This window comes from Lytechinus variegatus, chromosome 1, assembly GCF_018143015.1.
Source record: "Lytechinus variegatus isolate NC3 chromosome 1, Lvar_3.0, whole genome shotgun sequence".
NCBI lineage: Eukaryota > Metazoa > Echinodermata > Echinoidea > Temnopleuroida > Toxopneustidae > Lytechinus > Lytechinus variegatus.
Genome location: NC_054740.1, coordinates 17499755 through 17518054, shown reverse-complemented (window position 1 = coordinate 17518054; position 18300 = coordinate 17499755). Strand labels below are relative to the sequence as shown.

Below are 18300 nucleotides of genomic sequence, written 5' to 3'. Positions count from 1 at the left end.
CAAAAAAATAACGAAACACTGGATCTCGGCGCTGGACTCCTTAACACTGACAAACAGACAAAGAGGTCCCCCAAAGCCTGCAAGCATTAAAATAACCTGCTCCTGCTTACTCGTTGATCTCCACAAGTCAATTTGGTTGAGTGGCTCCTGAATACAGCATTGAAAACTTTGCAAGCAGTTTTATTGGAAAAGGCATGGCTCCACGGAAATGAGTGGAAAAGGTCCCTGAACATGTACAATCCAGTACAGATGAAACTATTTTATAAGTCCATGCTCTACCCATGCCACTCAACGCCAAATAAGTTTTAGGTATATACCAACGTTTGGATACAGAGAGGCAAATAAGTTGTGTATCACTTTGATCTGCCTATTTTTTTTTATAGAAAATTGGGCAGCAGAATATTGTTTAATTATGAAATATTAAAGTTAGTTTGCAAACAAGTCATGATTACTTACGGAGCTACATAACTAGCTATACCACTAGCACTCTCGCTGTACGAGAACACGCCTTGGCAACGGTTTCTAATGACATCACAATACTTTTACGCATGCGCTGTGTTAATAAGATGGCTGCCAACATTGTATTATTTTTGTGATGTTTTTATTTCATTTGCGGTGCCGGTGGTCAGTGAACGAATCATTCGAAATTTAAATCCAAGTTGGAAGTAGATTCTTGTAACGATAGTAAGTGTAGTACCGTATTAGTATTTCAATTTGTAATGAAATGTAATGTAGTCGTAACCATGGCGTATAAATTATAATGCCAGGCTGCATATGGCCCCCTGCCGGCCCGGCTGCCCTGCCCTGGCCTTTAGGTGAGCGGCCAGAAGCCAAAAAGTGCCTTATTTCTTGACTTTAATCCCCCCGGCTGGATCAAAGCAAAATCATACATCAAATTAAAGGAAATTTCCTGAATTTTCCGGAATTGGGTATTAAAAATGCCGTAATGTGTAGCATCACTATGGAAACCAGCCTTGAACAAGCCACGCCCATTTTAGATACTTATTGAATATTTATCACGAATATTGATTTTTTACTCATTAATTTAGATTATCAGATATTGTTTCTTATTTTCAAAGGATAGATCTACTATATATTGTAAGAAGAATTACTGAAAAACAACTGAGCATGAATTTTATGAACATTTTCTCAGAAAGTGTTGCCTAGCAACATAACTTTCCTTAGCAACCATTTAGCTCCTTAAATTAACAACTTATTTTTCCATTTCAAACCTAACTTTTAACTTTTTAACTAGGTTGAATCAAACCAAGTAAGTTACACCAAAGAAATTACATAAATTATTATTTAAAAATAATAAAAAGAACTGAAAACCCCCATTTAAGCTATTGAGAACCTCAAATTAATTTTTAATGCACTACCGGACACACCCCTTCACATCGTACAAATCGCCATTTTATTGTTCATTTTGACTACATTGATACAGATACATGTACGTACAAGTAACATACTTTATAATATTTTGTGGTGAAAAAGTCAATTGAGTGAATAATTCCTGATCAATTATCTTGTCTTCAATAGAAAACAACAAAATTACCATTTCACATTATCCATGGATACCAATTTGTTGCCTAGCAACGACTATTTTCCATAGCAACGACTATATTAACACTCTTTTCCCTGGACAAATCTGTGGAAAATAGTCCATTATGAGCAATAATACTGACACAATTATCATTATAGATGCTAAAAACTCGTTTTCAGTCACCATTCAACAAACTGTCTATCTTATAGCTTCCATGGCGTCAAATGTGTTGCCCAGAAACAATATTCCCTAGCAACGGCTATGTTACAACTCTTCATCTCGGCTAAATGTGTGGACGAAGTTGTGCCTTAGAGTAAAAATATTGAGAGAACTAACATATCATAGTTTGTTATCGATAGGCAAACAATATTCCGGAGTTTACCATTATGTACTGACACAATTTCATTGCCTAGCAACACTATTTACCTTAGCAACGATATGTTTTCCCCCTAACAAATTTGGGGGGAAATAATCCACTTTTAAGTGTACAGTACCATTTGTACAATAATATACCTACATGCATACTGGCAATGATAAATTGAAGGACATCGCTTCATTTCTCTTATTTCTAAAGAAAAATCATCTATCCTTGTATGTATATTGCTTGTCTACCTATTCTTAACATGAGCATGGTATTTAAACTTTATCGTTTAAAAAAGAGCAGCTTCAAAGAGAAATTTAAATGTTTTTGCAGATAAAAATAGAATAATACGGTTTGTATGATTCATAAACTGAAACTGAAATAGCTGCTGGGTACAAAGCATTTTTTTTCTTTTTTAGTTTGCTACAGTATAGGTATAGCATTGATGCTTTGATAAAATGGACAACACTACTATTTAGGCACAGTCCCTGATTAAAACTTTGATCATACAGTGGGCCTTCACATAAGGCTTGTACAGATATTTTTTTCAATTTCAGGGCCCTCCTGTACTAGTACTCAATTAGGTCATTGGCAAAGGCTTTTGGCTGCATATTTACATGTAGATCACTTTCTTCGAGTGAATATGGAATGGTTAACAAATGGATCTCTCTTGTCAAATAGTACCTAATCACCGATGCATGTCCATCTTCCAAGGTTGTGTCTGTGTTGAGGTTGTAGCCCAAAGATGCCAAGGCTGTGAGTTCGACAAGTTTCTTTTGAAACTTTGATACTATTAATATGTGTCAGAAGTTTAATCACAGGGAATTTATTATGTCACTTTCAATCTGATAACTGTCAAGAAATCAGAAGGATGAAAGTATGAAAACTTGGGATCTTAAGCCTTAATATGGTATTTTTTACCCGATTGCTAAGAAAGCATGAATGCTTGTAAGCAAACAACCAGAGGACCGACGGCTTAATGTCCTCTCCAGGACCTGGTAATGAGGATATAATGAGGATGCGCCTTAAAAAAGAGCACTAATGCACCAAGTGAGAATCAAATCCAGGTCACCGGAATCCGAAACCCCCGCTCTATCGACTGAGCTATCATTCCTGATCAGGCCAAGAAAAGGACAAGAAAACCATTAAGGATAGAGAGGCTTACTAAAGTGGGAGATGTTTTCTATGTGTAAGTGTCATTATGTAATATGTCATGAGGTTTGCACACATCTGCTTAATAGAGACAACCAGGGTGGGGCATACAACAAAAGTCCCAGAATATAGAGAGGAGGTATATCAGCTTATGTAGTCTTTGATGTTGTCCTTCGGGTATTTTCTGCTACAGCGATAGTGTCAGTGACTCCGATGGAAAAAACTGATGCCTTAAATACTCATTTAAAAAAAGATGTCTAAAAGAAAAGACAAGGATTCCTCTCAACATGCATACATATGTAAAAGACGTTGATATGGGTAAAGCTCCAGAAAACAGGTACACGTGCCTATATTGTCATGATTGTTGGGCTTAAACTAACGCTACTGTTCGTTCCATGGAGATTTAGATCAATGTAAATCTTCAAACACATCCATGGTATAAGAAATATTTCTGAGAAAAAATCTGTAGCTGATGTAATTGGGATGATACCCCTACAGTATTGGTAAAACATGCTGATACTAATAATACAAATGCATCTGCATTTGTAATGATGATTTGTTCAAATAATAAGGCTGGAACATTTAAATTACTGCCATAATTTTGGATCACTACTTGAATGGAGTAGAAAAACATTGAATTGAACAATAATCTCTAAAGTAATAATCACTCCTCAGTGTGCCAAAACGGACTCAGTGATGATCTGGCAAGTCTAACTCCTTACTGTGCTATAAATCATCTCTGTTCCGATCCAGAAAAACTCAAACTTAGTGTATTCCACCTTAAGAACAGGGAGCAGATCAAAAACTGAGGGTCAGGTGGTAACAAGCCAACCTACCTTGGCGTCATTGTAGACCGTTCTTTTTGCATACAAAGAACATGCTGCCAAAACAAATGCGAAATTTGGAGCAAAGGAATATCATTCTTAAGAAGCTGGGAAACATATGGGGAATTGATAGATGCCAAATCTCTCTGTACCACAGCTCTGACTTTATGCTTCTGCACTGCTGAGTACGCAGCACTTGGTGCTAAATATTGACCCCAAATCTTGCAGAGCCATCACTGAATGCCTGTGACTAAAAGAAGTGAGTAATCTTTACCTACTATGTATTATTGCCCCCACTGTACGTCAGAAGAGAAGTCATCAGCACAGATGAAAGAAAAAAACAATCAAGAACATAGTATTCCACTCGTCAATCATGAGCCTGCAGCGAGACTCAAATCTAGACACAGTTTTCTTTGCTCAATAGAGTCCCTTGATGACTCTGCTTGCATAAAAGCATCACCCACTGGTCTAACAATCTCCAGTCTGTGATGCACAATCTCACCTATGGACTTAGTACATCACTCTCCGGGTCCAAGTGAAGAATGGCCTACTTGATCTTGTTGAACCGCCTATGGGGCTACAATAGGAATGAAGAAACTTCCTGCAACTGTATTAGGATATACAACACTTTTTTGGCATACCCCTCCTACCAGAGCTTTGAACTGCCACTGCCTTTGCCACTGCACTCTATTCTTTTCACAGGAAAGCTACATGTAGATCTTGTACCATTATCAGGACATGACATCTTTAATGAGCTTAGAAAAAGTGTGTCATTAATTATCTGACTGGTAGAAGACACCTATTTATGGTAATCTGACATTTGGTCAGAAATTATTATTTGGTCATAGGTTGTTGGATGGGGGAGGGAACAGGGACTTAATTGGTTCCTGATGGGGTTGTCGGTTAGGCCATGGACCTAGGTCCATGGTGAGGCTAAAACTTTGCTGAAAACGGTGCCTATATTCTGAATGTTAGTGTTTTAAGGTGAAACTAACAATTTGTCAGTGAAAGAGCAAAGATATTCGATGCTAACAATCTTACCCAATATCTACATACCCCCCCCCCTCCCCCTTAAAAAGCCACCTTTTGGAGAGACAAACTCCTGCACACCTAAGCTCCCATTTGGTCATAGAATACTGAATGATTTTAAAGGGCAACATTTGATCTGTGCCCATCTTATCGGGTAACGACACAAGTCCTTTGTAGTAGAGGGTTCAAGGAAGATCTGGCTTTTGGGTTGAGTGACTCCAGATCTTTGGCAGCGCACGGCTCAAGTAGGGGGGGGGGGGCAGACCAAAAGGTGATGCACTGTCTGATCCTCTCCTCAGTCGTAGATAGTGTCTGCATCCCTGCTGTAGCCCCGAACCGCATATTAAGGACTTTGCACCTTTTTGTTCCAAGACCATATGTAAGACATAGCCATGTAAGACATAGCCAGGATGGCCAATCGTCATTTGAACCTGGGGCGTGATTCGTAGGTCACATGGAAAGCTTTTGCGTCACAGGCTTGAGGTGGTTTGTCCATAGGGCGATCCTTTGACTTTGTGCATAACTATCAAGGGATTCAGTCTAGTGAAGGAAATTGTCTTGATTCCAGTCTCTTTGTGTCAGGTTCAAAGTTAGAGAGTGGAAGAAGAAGGACATCTTTTTTGCTCTTTTTTCCACCCATGCTGATACCTCTATATCTGGGGGACTGTGCCACACAATAGGTAAAGATCATAATACTCTTTATGGTAGCTGACAGACGGATTACTTGGTCGTCTGTGTAGAAGTTAAAGAGTTGGGGGAGGACACTTCTTTGTGGGAGACCATTTTTCTGCCTCCACCATTTGCTGCTGGAGCCACTGAGATTCACAACCGGTTTCAGCATTTTTTTAATTAGCCTTGTCAACTTGACTTCCTTTGTCATCACAATGACTTTCCTCGTATGAAGGCCTACCCCATGATTAACTGTTTCATAAGCTGCAGTTAAGTTAACAAAGGCTGCTCTAGTTTTCAGACCTTCCTCAAACCATCTGATGTACCGAGTCAGATTCAGTACTTGATAAGTAAAGGACTTTCCTGGCCTGAATCTTGCCTACTGGAATGAAGAACTCAGTCACAAAGGGAACAATGCGGTTAAGCAGGAGCTTTTTAAAGGGCTTGTATGTGTGACAGAGTAGAGAGATTTTTCTGTAACTCTGATTGGGTCTTTGCCTGGCTCGACTTTGGCAACTACCCTAAATTTCCTCTTGCCATTGTTTTTTTTCTTCTTCATGCAAACAGTGGTTTAACATGTCAGCAGCCATTGGTCCAAGAAGGGTGATCTGCTCACAGTGGACATCATCTAATCCAGGTGCCTTGTTGCTCTTAATTTGATAGCCTAGCACAAGCAGACAAGACGTTCAGGCTGAATGGTCTTGTGCATTTAAATGACTCTTAGTTGGGAGACTGTAACTGCACTTTTATTTAGGGAGGTTGGCCCTTCGTGGGCAATAAATAGGGTTACCTTGACTGTACACAAGAAGATAGTGGGCCACTTGGTCGGTGGTCACTAGGGGTATATATATATATATATATATATATATATATTGAATCGTTTTTTAAGGATCCGAATCGTTTTCCCCGGCTTTTCTGCTGTTGTGAGTCATGTCCATTGATTTATTAAATCACTGTCACTTTCTTTTTTATTATCCATAATGGCAGTTGTCAATTTCCCCCACATTCAAGTGTATCGGCACCAAAGGGGTCATTCTCAAAGCTCCTGAAATATTTACTGTACAGCAGCTTCATCATTCGTCAAGCCCGGAAAATAGTTTGTACTGCATTCTCGTGGAATATTCTTCGGTGATAATTTCTTCAATAGCTTTCCAAATGTGTCGTAATGAGTAGGGAGTGCTGGAAGATCCTGTGGATAGTTATCCAGATCTATGACAAACTGCTCCCAGATTGCTTTCTTCAGGGTGAAACATCTGTGAAAGGGAACTGTGCGTAGAGTGATGGCTTCATTCACCTTCAGCCCAATAGGTTGATGTTGAGTGTGCGGGAGAGGGTCAAGCACAACCTTGTCACATTTTGTTGGGTGATGCAATCTGATTTGCATCTGACCAGTTCTCCACAAGTTCTCCATCTCGTTGGTTCCTCCATACCCCCAGATAATGCTGTGACTGTTGAAATCCCCAATAATTACATTTTCTCGATCGGAGGTGGCTTCTCGAGAAAGGGAGAGAGATTGGTTTGGAGGTTTATAGAAAGAACTTAAATGGGAATGCTCATAAGTTCAATGGTTAGGACTTTGCCATTTATCTTGATGAGACAATAACAGGGCCTACTCCTAATTTATTCTACTTGAAAAGATATTTGCCCACTAATGTACAGAGATTAATCGGTTCTAGTGAGCAACAGGCACAGATTAGAGTAATTTTTGTTGTCTAGTTGGTATATACGACATACTGAGGATCTCTTGATCTGTGTTTAAATCATGGCAGGTGATCATTGAAAAGGTTTTTTCATCAAGTTGTGCAGATAAACCAGCAATCCTGTTTGAAGGTCTGCAAGTATACTACTGTGTTAACTGCCCTATTGCCCAACCATTGGTATAATAACAACAACAACAAAAGAAAAATAAAACTTCCAGCAACACAGAAAAATTGCCAGAATTGCAGATAGAAACTGATAGTTCATTTTGATTTACATATTTTAGTAGGAACCTCATAAAGTAATTAGTTTTTGAGTTCACAATGTACAGAGTTGCCAGAATTGCAGATAGAAACTTTGATAGATCATTGTGATTTACATATTTTAGAAGGAACCTCATAAATAAAAGTACTTAGCTTTAGAGTTCACAATCACTACAGTATAGGAATAATATTTTCCACAAGGTAAATAATTCCGTTTTCAAATGGCAGGCACTCTAAGACTTATTGGCTGGTCTTTGATACACTTTAAGACTTAGTGGTTGGTCTTGGATATATATTTACTTTTCCAAAAATGTATAATAAAATGTTCCAAATAACAAACTAAATGATACTGTTAATAATGCCCAATTCCTCTACCATGGCCGTATGCAGCAAAAAGATACATTTTTAAACTGAAAATTTTCACAATATTCACCAAAAGTGTGCATTATATCCTTCCATTTACTATGAATAAGCGTCCATTGCCAAACTCGGTCGCTTTGCTTCCTCGCTTTGTTTATCAGAGACTTTTAGTCGGCTTGCCACTCCAAAGAAAAGTTTTCTGTATACACACATGCCCTCTTTCAATATGCCGACTGCCTAGCCAGATGGCTGAAATTAATTGTCATCACCACAATCAATGCTAAGAATAGTATAAGATGCATTTTGAGGACCAAAAAGGGAATTTTGGGAGGTTGCAGGCTTAAAATATCACCAAAAAGTGATGGTTGCTAGGTAAACTGCTGTTGCTAGGCAATGTAATGGTTTCCATAGGTAACAGAAAATTCTATGAATACTGAATTATTTAGATTAGAACAAATAACTTGACACAGGGTATCTAACTGAAGATTTTCACAAAATTCACCAAAAGCGTGCATGATAAGCATCCCTTGCCAAACTCAGTCGCTTTGCTTCCTCACTTTGTTTCTTGGAGATTTTCTTGCCACCCCCAAGGAAAAGTTTTCTGTATACAGCCATGCCCTCTCTCAATATGCTGACTTCCTGGCCAGATGGCTGAAATTAATTGTCATCACCACAATAAATGCTTAGAATAGTACAAGATGCATTTTGAGGACCAAAAAAGGGAATTTGGGAAGGTTGCAGGCTTGAAATATCGCCAAAAAGTGATGGTTGCTAGGTAAAATGCTGTTGCTAGGCAACGTAATGGTTTCCATACGTAACAGAAAATTCTATGAATACTGAATTATTTAGATTGTACAGATAACTTGACACAGGGTATATCTAACTGAAAATTTTCACAAAATTCACCAACAGTGTGTATGATATCCTGCCATTTACTATGAAAAAGCATCCCTATTGCCAAACTCAGTCGCTTTGCTTCCTCGCTTTGTTTCTTGTAGACTTTCTTGCCACCCCCAAGGAAAAGATTTCTGTATACAGCCATGCCCTCTCTCAATATGCTGACTTCCTGGCCAGATGGCTGAAATTAATTGTCATTACCACAATAAATGCTTAGAAGAGTATTAGATGCATTTTGAGGACCAAACAAGAGAATTTTGGGAGGTTACAGGCTTGAAATATCGCCAAAAAGTGCTGGTTGCTAGGGAAAATACTGTTGCTAGGCAACATAAAATGGTTTCCATAGGTAACAGAAAAATCTGTGAATACTCAAATATTTAGATTAGAACAGATAACATGACACATTAGGGTATCTATTTGATTTATAACAATATTACTATATCCATTAAATGATGCATATAGTTGTAAATACACACAAACATATATATTTAGTGATATCCGTCGCAGGCAGGGGTTAATCAGACACGGCAATAATGTAACTTTTCATGATCATATATGCATTATACATCCTAGTCTTCCTCTTTTATCACTTTTTCATCAAAATTTACCTTTTTCATTAGTTTTTACAAATTAAAAACTTTAAAAAATTATAAAATGAATTAATCTGGTAAAAAAATTAAAGAATATTGAAAAGTGAATATGGTTGCTAGGGAAAATATTGTTGCTAGGCAACAATTTTGAAATTAAATATGTATGAAATATATATTTGGTTGCTAGGCATTATCATATCATTCAATCTGTAGTGAATTTATCCTTGAAAATTCTATATTTATATATAAATTAGTATAATTAATTAACAAATCTAAATAATAAGTTGCTGCTTTGCATTTATCACAAAAATGGGCGTGGTCTATTCAAGGCTGGTTTCCATGGTGAAGCTACACTCTACGACACTTTTAACTCTCAGTTCTGAAAAATTCAGAAAATTTCCTTCAAAATGATGCATGTTTTTGCTTTGATCCAGTCGGGGGGATTAAAGTCCCAAATTTTGGCCTCTCGCCGCTCGCCTACTTGCCCTTGTCATGCTTGTCTTGAGTTGACGACGGGACGGGGCTGGAGTTCCGCCGGGGAGACGGGCGGAGCTCGAGCTCAGGAGCCGAGTCGGCACATGATGAGCAGAGATGCCAAGTTAAAAAAAAATGTTATGCGTGAGATTTTCATGACTCTATGTGTGTGTGCATGGTGTGTGTGCGCAGCCAGTATGGCAGTGTATCCTATTGCCGGACACCTTTATTTCAGTGCTTTAAAAATGACAACTAGAGGAAATACAATGAAGAAAAATTATACCTTGCTATTCCAAATATTCTGAAAATTATGAATATGATGAAATTATTTCATATTTTCCAACCGTTTTCTTTGCACCGCACTTGCCGCATACCCCTCCGCGAAAAATAATTATTTTCGTGCGTGACAAATTACATCATAATTCCGGACGCGCGACGGACGGGTAAAAATATTCTTGATTATAATGATGTAAGAAAGAGTTGGTGTGATTTTTTTCATGATATATCATCTCATGAGTAAATTCTAAGTTTTTGTTTGCTTTCTTATATCGATTTTGAGCAGATCTTTGTAATAAATTGGTGTTTGCTAACTAATTTCATTTTTTAATTTTTTTTTTTATTGCGTGTTCGATATGACACTTTCATATTGTGACCCTCAGTCAAGTTCTATCGATGCGCAGACGATCGTTGACGGCTCTCTATCTACCTACCTCGCGCACGGACGGCCGGGGTACATACCTTGAGAACTAGCCGTCGACGATCTGATCGATGGAGCGGACGAGATTGAAATTCGGCGAATCAGGCCCGAAATTAGGTCCGTATTGCCATCAGAAAATAGATCAATTGTTAATGCAAAACTATGTTATATGATATTTTAAGCATTTTCTGTCATTTTAGAGAAAAATAAGGTAAAAGTTGGATTTTTCGCCTTGTTTTTGCAAACTTGTTCTTTGAATTGATCTGTGAAATCGAACTGCGGAAGTCTTACGGTACGAAATTGATTTCGTACGCAGTAATATGCGCGTCCGGAAATATGATAGTGTCCGGTAATACAATACGTGACTATACTTAGACTCGTACGTTGCAAAAAGGTGCGCGCGCATGAGATATGGGCTTCAAAACCATGGCCATGCGATGCATGCACGCGATTCATCGCATCACGTACTAGCTGTGCGCTGACTACACTCTCGATTCATCTCGAGATCTCGCATGCCGGGCTAGACGCGAAGGCGGTCGGCCAGTCGTATCATCTGGCAAATAATGCTACTTTTTCTCTTTTTTTTTCTGTCGGGTCCCGATGGCGATGCGTGAGAAAAATGGGTGCCATGCGTGAGATCGTGAGACGGACCCTGAATGCGTGAGTCTCACGCACAATGCGTGAGACTTGGTAGCTCTGGATGAGAGACCTAACGTAAAAAGCACTCAAGTTAGGCCTTAGACAGGAATAACCGTCGTTTCTGGGGATTTATTCAACAATTTCTGACATTTTACTGTATTCCCCATTCACCGACGGTAAAGTGTCCGTGTGGGCTCCCATTCGTTATAACCCCAGCACCTTTGTCCGACCAGAGTCCAAAGTTTGAGGTTCTTTTACACATCGAGGTTACAATCTAAGGATATTTAAACTAAACATTCTTAATATTTAAATATTCAATTTTACAAAAATTTAAACGATATAGATGAAAATGCATGAAAATTATACTTTACCGATGTTTAGTTGGGTACGACACAGGAAAACAGGTCAAAATGGCAGCCAAACTATGAAATATTTACAAACGAACGCGGAGAGGGCGTCAACAATGTACGAATGTGATATTGATATTGCATTCCACCAGCACACCTACAAGGCAATAATACGATACGATACACTCACGAAGACAAACGATAATAGTTATAATCGCGATATATCGAGACATTAACGATAATGACGTCATTCAAGATGGCAACTTGCAAGATAAACTGTCAGGTCAGGAGAAAATGGCTTAGATGACAGATTTCTCAATCATCCAGTGGATTTTTTTATCAATAAATCCGGTCCAAGGTATGCAATTACTTAAATTATTTGTATTTCCCTGAATTTCATCATTAAATTTCGCTCAAAAAACAGTTTTAAATCGCGATCTATAAAACGCTAGTTCACTATACGTTGTCTGTAGCCACGGACCCCCAACCACTTCAGTCTATGTATGGTGAGTGGAGCCAACGCAGTTCAGCGGAACAACCAAAATACAGAGACTGAAGCTTTTGGTCTAGTTAGGCCTAAGCTACGCACTCTACAAACGATAAAAACTAGGAATCTATGACAAATGTTAATGATTTAACATATCATCTTTCAGTCTAGGGCCTAAATATAATTATGAAATTTAAACTCACTAGACACTACTACGAAAACTCCTCCGTGTTTTCAGAACACCTCTTGATTTTGCCACCGATGTAGAACTTAGAAGGGTCCTAAAATTATACACTCTGACTCTATCATGCAAAGACATAATACCTGGTATTCCCTGTCATGCCTGTATGCCTCAATTTCTAATATACATGTATGTTCTAGATAGGAAATTAAGAAAAGTAAATATCCTATACATGTACATGTAGACCAAAAGTTTCAGTCTCTGTAATGTATTTTGGTTGTTCCGCTCAACTGCGTTAGCTCCACTCGCCAATACATAGACTGAAGAGCTTGGAGGCTCGTATGTACCGACAACGTAATTACATGTAGCAGTAACGTTAGATCTAACATTTGGTGCAAACCCAATTTTGGGATCATTCTTTTGTACATGTACATCAAATACATATACATAATATGTCACATTATAAAAAGGAATTGCATCAAAATTTACACAAAAAAATATATTTACATAAAAATCAGAAATATCGTACCCTAGACTGCAGTTACCACTAATTATTTTCAAATGATGATCAAAACCTAGTCATCTTCGGATCCTTTCGTTGGTCAACATAAGTTGCCATCTTGGATGACGTCATCCTTACAAACGTATTTACCAGTTGCTATATACATGTATTGCAATTTGTGCCGCTGCTTTGCACTATGTACGTGGGTTCGGAACTTGTCGCTCGCATTGATTGGCGAGGATATCGAAAATTCTGATCGGAAAGCCTTGATAAAAGCACAACTCGTTGAATGTAGAGGGCAGCAACACACGACTGCCATTTTTTCCTCTCCGGCAGAAAAGTTAAATTAATAAGGAATAAATCATCGGTAGCATACATTTTCTAGCAATATGTACATGTATAGTATCAAAAGAAAGATTAGAGTCTATCAAAAAATAGTGGGCCTTCGTTCAAGACAATATATTGTCATTTAAAAATTAAAAAAAATTAAAATCTAGACAAAACCCGGTTGCCCGAATTGGGAGAAATTATTACACATGCAGGCTTGAACTAACACAATACCATTGGTGAATGAGAATGACAGTTAAATGTCAGAAATTGTTAAATAAATCCCCAGAAACGATGTTTATTCCTGTCAAATATTCATGTAACTCCAATCATTTGTCACTCTGCAGTCTCAGTTCCTCACAGAGAGTGCGCATTTTGCCATTCCATTGAAATTGTATGTACAATGAGCGGTGCGTAGCTTAGTTAAGGATCCCCTACCATATTACTAGTGTGGTGTGTGAGGTTGCTATATAGCTAACATCGCATGAGTGTGAGTGACACGAGTTGAACTGTTCAACAAGCATGTCTTGTCTTTCTGTGAATGCCCACAATCATTCTATTGATATGGCAATTAAATGTCAAGAAGATTGACTTGACCTTGATTTTTGCGGGACCGGCAGGTGCAATACACCGGGTTAACTTTAGACGTTTAACATGCATACTGTAGGTTTTGACTCTGCTATACATAGGACCAACACTTGCGATTGAGGGAGTGTTGTCCTACTGCATTCACACCTACACTGGGCACTGAATACAGTGATGAGGCTTGCTTTACCGGGGATTCTTACATGTAAACCTCTCACTTTGAGATCTAAATGTGCGATCTGATTTATCCAAAATAGGCGTTCTAACAGACTGAGCGCTGCCTCCTTACGTTACTGTTTACCTAGATCTAATCTCAGAAAGAAGATTGAAAATGTCGGATATTTTATGCAGTTGGTACTATAGGAGTACTGGGGCCTGTTGCATGAAATGGTCTTTCGTAAAACCATTCTAAGTAAGAACGAGATATCGCTCAACTGTTTCACAAAGCCGATTTGGGTGATACGAAGAATGGTCCTTGGAAAGACACCTCCAGACATGTCCTATACCGTCCTACGTAGGCATGATCTTCTTCGCACACCGCCCGCCACCGTCGGCATTGAGAGAAAATGCGTTTACGGCAAGCCACACTGACATATCACCTTTAAACATTTTTTAGGGGGTTGATAATGCATTTTATCTGGAATGGCGCCAAGTTATTCTTTGTGTGGTAATTTATCTCCTGAAAATTCAAATTATTTTCCATTTTCATTAATACTTTTTATTAAACACTTTTTGATATCATTGTTTAATAGAAATACTTGTTTTATTATTTATTTTTGTTATAGATTCTGTTAGATGAGGTATAAATGGAACCTATTTATGATGACACCTATGGGGGTAGAGCCCTCAATCTTGCTCCAATTGAGATGAATGGCACTAAAAAGAAAAAGAAGAAAAAGAAGAAGCACAGGAAAGCGCATGAGACCAAAACCATTTCCAAGAGAATAGACTATATATTGGTGTACAAGCACCGTGAAGAACATTCCTTTGACTCAGTGGAGGAGTTTGAAGAGTACAACAAGGAGAAAGTGCTCCGAGATCGTTTCCAGGAGGCTATGGTCACCAAGGAGCGTTTGGAGGTCCAAGAGGAGACTGTAGGAGATCACACCTATGTCAAGATTCACTGCCCATTCAACAGGCTTTGCAAGGAAGCAGAAGATATCAATTTGGAGATGCCACTCAAAGGGGTGAGATTATATCTTTAGTAGCAAAGTATTAAGTTTTTTACAGTTTAACACAAATAAAGGAAATAGCATCAATGATGTTGGATATACAATAAGAAATTGTATTTACACACTATAAAATGTATGGAGGAGATACAATTGCATTTGTGGTGAATCATCACTTATCCAAAACTCTTCAGTAGAAGGTCCATTTGGTCATAGTGCCACTTGATCCTTCAGCCAATGCCATTTCATCCATTTTCAGTTGGAATACTGTATGTCCATTGATTATCATACTTGCATGTGGTGCAATATTTAAGAATATGAAGGGGATGTTACAAATAAATTTTCAATCTGCATGAAGTTAATCTCAGTGTTGTACTAGTGACAGTATCAGACGAGACATCTACACACAAACACTGTCTGGAGACCCTATCTATGCCGGGGGCCTCCGAGGCCCCCCTCAACGAGTCGTGCAATATTTTTGCTGCACAAAATTTTCTTACCTCGCTGCTTGCTGACTTTTTACTTTCAAGTCTTGCGCAACTTTTGAGACCAATTTTGCATCACCCGGGTACGCGGTTCCGAAATTACGCAATGTTATGTAAGTGCATATCAGATCAAAAACTGCTCTAAAATGTGATTTTGTGTACAAAGTCAATGTAAATTGTGTTTTCAACCAAAAATCATAAATGGATGATTATTTTTAGTTTTGCTGGTCTAAATATATGTATTTTATGCTGTTTATGATCTCAGAAGAGTCCCCAACGAATTTCATCTAAAAACCAATGAAAAAAAGGTCCAAAAAACAAAGAAATACATAAGAAATTGCAAAAAACAATACAATACATAAGAAATCGATCTGATATCACAATTTTTTTCATGTAAACTTGCTAAGAACACCACAAAGACTTTCTATGCCAAACATTAGAACATTTGGAGCTTTATTTCTGGAGTTAGAGGAAAAAGTATGATTTCACATACTAATTACGCATAAATTAGCATAATTATTAAATAACAATTCGCATGAAATAATTTACTATACCATTTTGTAGATTATGTCCCTGACAACGTGCGTGCCAATTTTCGGCGCCGTCAACGGCGAGATCTCAAGGGGGGCCTGGGAGGCCCCCCGGCCATATGACCTCCCAAAATACCCCTGCCTAGATAGGGTTACATGAGACATGTCATCCACATTGAGTAAGATGTCTCAAGACACCCAACGTTTAACAATCATAAATCTTTCAATTGAAAATTTGCAAGTGCTGATTGATTTTCTATAGCTAAGAGTGATCCATCAATTTCAAATTGGCAATCAACAGCCTATATATTATCAATTGCAGTAGAACTCCTTGAAACACCCCTGAATACATCATTTGAGATGTTTGATGTACCGGTACTAGTAATAAAGAATTTGGAAAACCAAGAAGTTGTAGTATATGTCACATGAAGATATTTCTGGTTTACACGAAATGACATTTATCCAACTTAGGCAGAATGATACTGTCATTTTAGACAAACAAATTGACAAACTGACTGGTAGGAGACCCACAGGCTATAATCTATGGTTTGGATCCTTTTTGTTTTGGTTATGTTTGACAGTGCTTTTACATGCATATATCATTTAATTTGTTGAAAATTGAACCAATGAAAAACATTTTAAAATAGACCTTTTGTCAGCAGAAGGCATTGTTCCTTTCAGAAGTAATTTTTTAGTTCCAATAGATATTTCTTTGTTCAACATCTGTGGTGATGACTGATTTGTAGATTTGCAGTAATATCCTTAATACCTGAAGAGGAATAAGATTTATTCCTCATTTCCTGAAAGTATCTTAGCCTTTTCCTGGTATTTTCAATCAAAGAAATGACCATATTATTTACATTAACTCTGAATGATTATAGATTTTGTGATAAGTGAAACATCAAGGAGCTACATGTACATGTGATAGGTGTACATGTATTTGATTATAATGTATGATTTTTATTCTCTTTTCAATTTTGACAGGCTGCGATAATCCCGAACAAAAAGCATGGATGCATAGCTTCAATTGAGAATAGGTTAAAGACTGATGATGAATGTAAGTGTAAAATATATGGGGGGGGGAAGGGGGGAGGTTGTAAAGCTTTTGTAAGTTATCCATGACTTTATGCACAACTAGTTCTTGTACTTACATGTATGATACATTCCTAACATTTCTTTAGTGTTTCAACAAAGTACAAATGTATATTTAATCTCCCCCCCCCAAAAAAAAGGGGGGGGGGGGAAGGAGCTAAGTAATAAACTTTGCAGATGCTTGTTAACATCTTGAATTTTAAACTACATGTTTATACTTATAGATCAAATTTGATTTGTATAGAAGTTTCCTATGATTTTCCCCACAACTTCAATTCAATTCAACGTTTATTTCCAACGGTAAAAGCATTAAAACATTTCTAAAGTTACAATACAACAGAGATAGCAACTCAGTAAGCAATGCTTGTGACAGGTTCGTGTGTTTCTGAGATTTTTCTCCAGTATTTCAACAAAGTGAAATGTATATCCTCTAAACCAAATTAAATTTGCATTCAAATGTATAACAAGTTTAATTTCAATCAACAACAATCATTTAGTTTAAATTATTAGAATCAGAATTATGAAGAATTTCATTTAAATCCAATATCAAAAATTACCGGGGTATGTACATGTAATGTGCATGAATAGCTTAATAAAAAAAAAAACCCAGTGTGTTTATTCTACAGTGCATATCAAAAAAAAAGTTTACACTTAGAAAAAATCCTGTAAAATTATACATTTGTGATATCCTGAAGATTTTTCCATGTTTTAACATTGGTGATGATAACGCACATTTAAGCGAATGACGATATAACTGTCGAAAAATATTTCCGCTCGAGTGAGCACCACTTACTTTTGAAAAGTTCATGAAAAATGATTTGCGCAGAACTTTGAAATAGTTGTGCGAATAAAAGTAGACCTTAATCATGAAGAACACTTGGAATTTAGCTAGTAAAATTGATTTGACGATATCTTTTACCTTTTTTAACTTGTTTCCTTGCCCAAAACAATTTGGAGAGTGCATTGTGCCCGACCCCACTCCCCCACACACCGAGACCATCATGACGATATTTGCTTTACACTGAGCTACATGAAATGGTTTAGGCTTGTTTTCATTTTGTTAATCATTGTCAAGCTTGGGAAAAGTGTGGAGAAACAAGTATTAAATGATAAATAAAATGTAAACCCACTTTAAATGATAAAAACTTAGTTAAAAAAGGCTGGAGATGTCTGATATAAACTTTTGTTCAGATTCAGTTACAGGTATGTCCTCAGATCCAGCTGGCACAAAAAGGGTAAAGGTTGTGCTTACTACATGTAAGTGTTGAAATTTCAATTTGGGTGGCAAAATTGTTAAAAATTGTAATAAATCTCAACCAATTGTTACAAAATGTATCGGTCTTATTTCAAAAGTGCAAGGGAAATGTATGAGAAATGTTTCGCAGGGTAAGTTTGATTT

At 37.6% G+C, this 18300-nt stretch overlaps 1 protein-coding gene across 5 annotated transcripts in view; it reads left to right on the top strand.

Moving 5' to 3' along the window:
• The first annotated feature begins 542 nt into the window (after positions 1-542).
• Positions 543-18300, top strand: part of LOC121407635 (anoctamin-4-like) — a 42299-nt gene continuing 24541 nt past the window's right edge. For all 5 annotated transcript variants that reach the window (XM_041598823.1, XM_041598815.1, XM_041598807.1 and 2 more), the window contains exons 1-3: positions 543-684; positions 14411-14812; positions 16794-16866. In XM_041598823.1, the coding sequence (XP_041454757.1) occupies positions 14432-14812; positions 16794-16866 (454 nt within the window). In that variant the 5' untranslated portion in view covers positions 543-684; positions 14411-14431. The remainder of the gene's footprint in view (positions 685-14410; positions 14813-16793; positions 16867-18300) is intronic.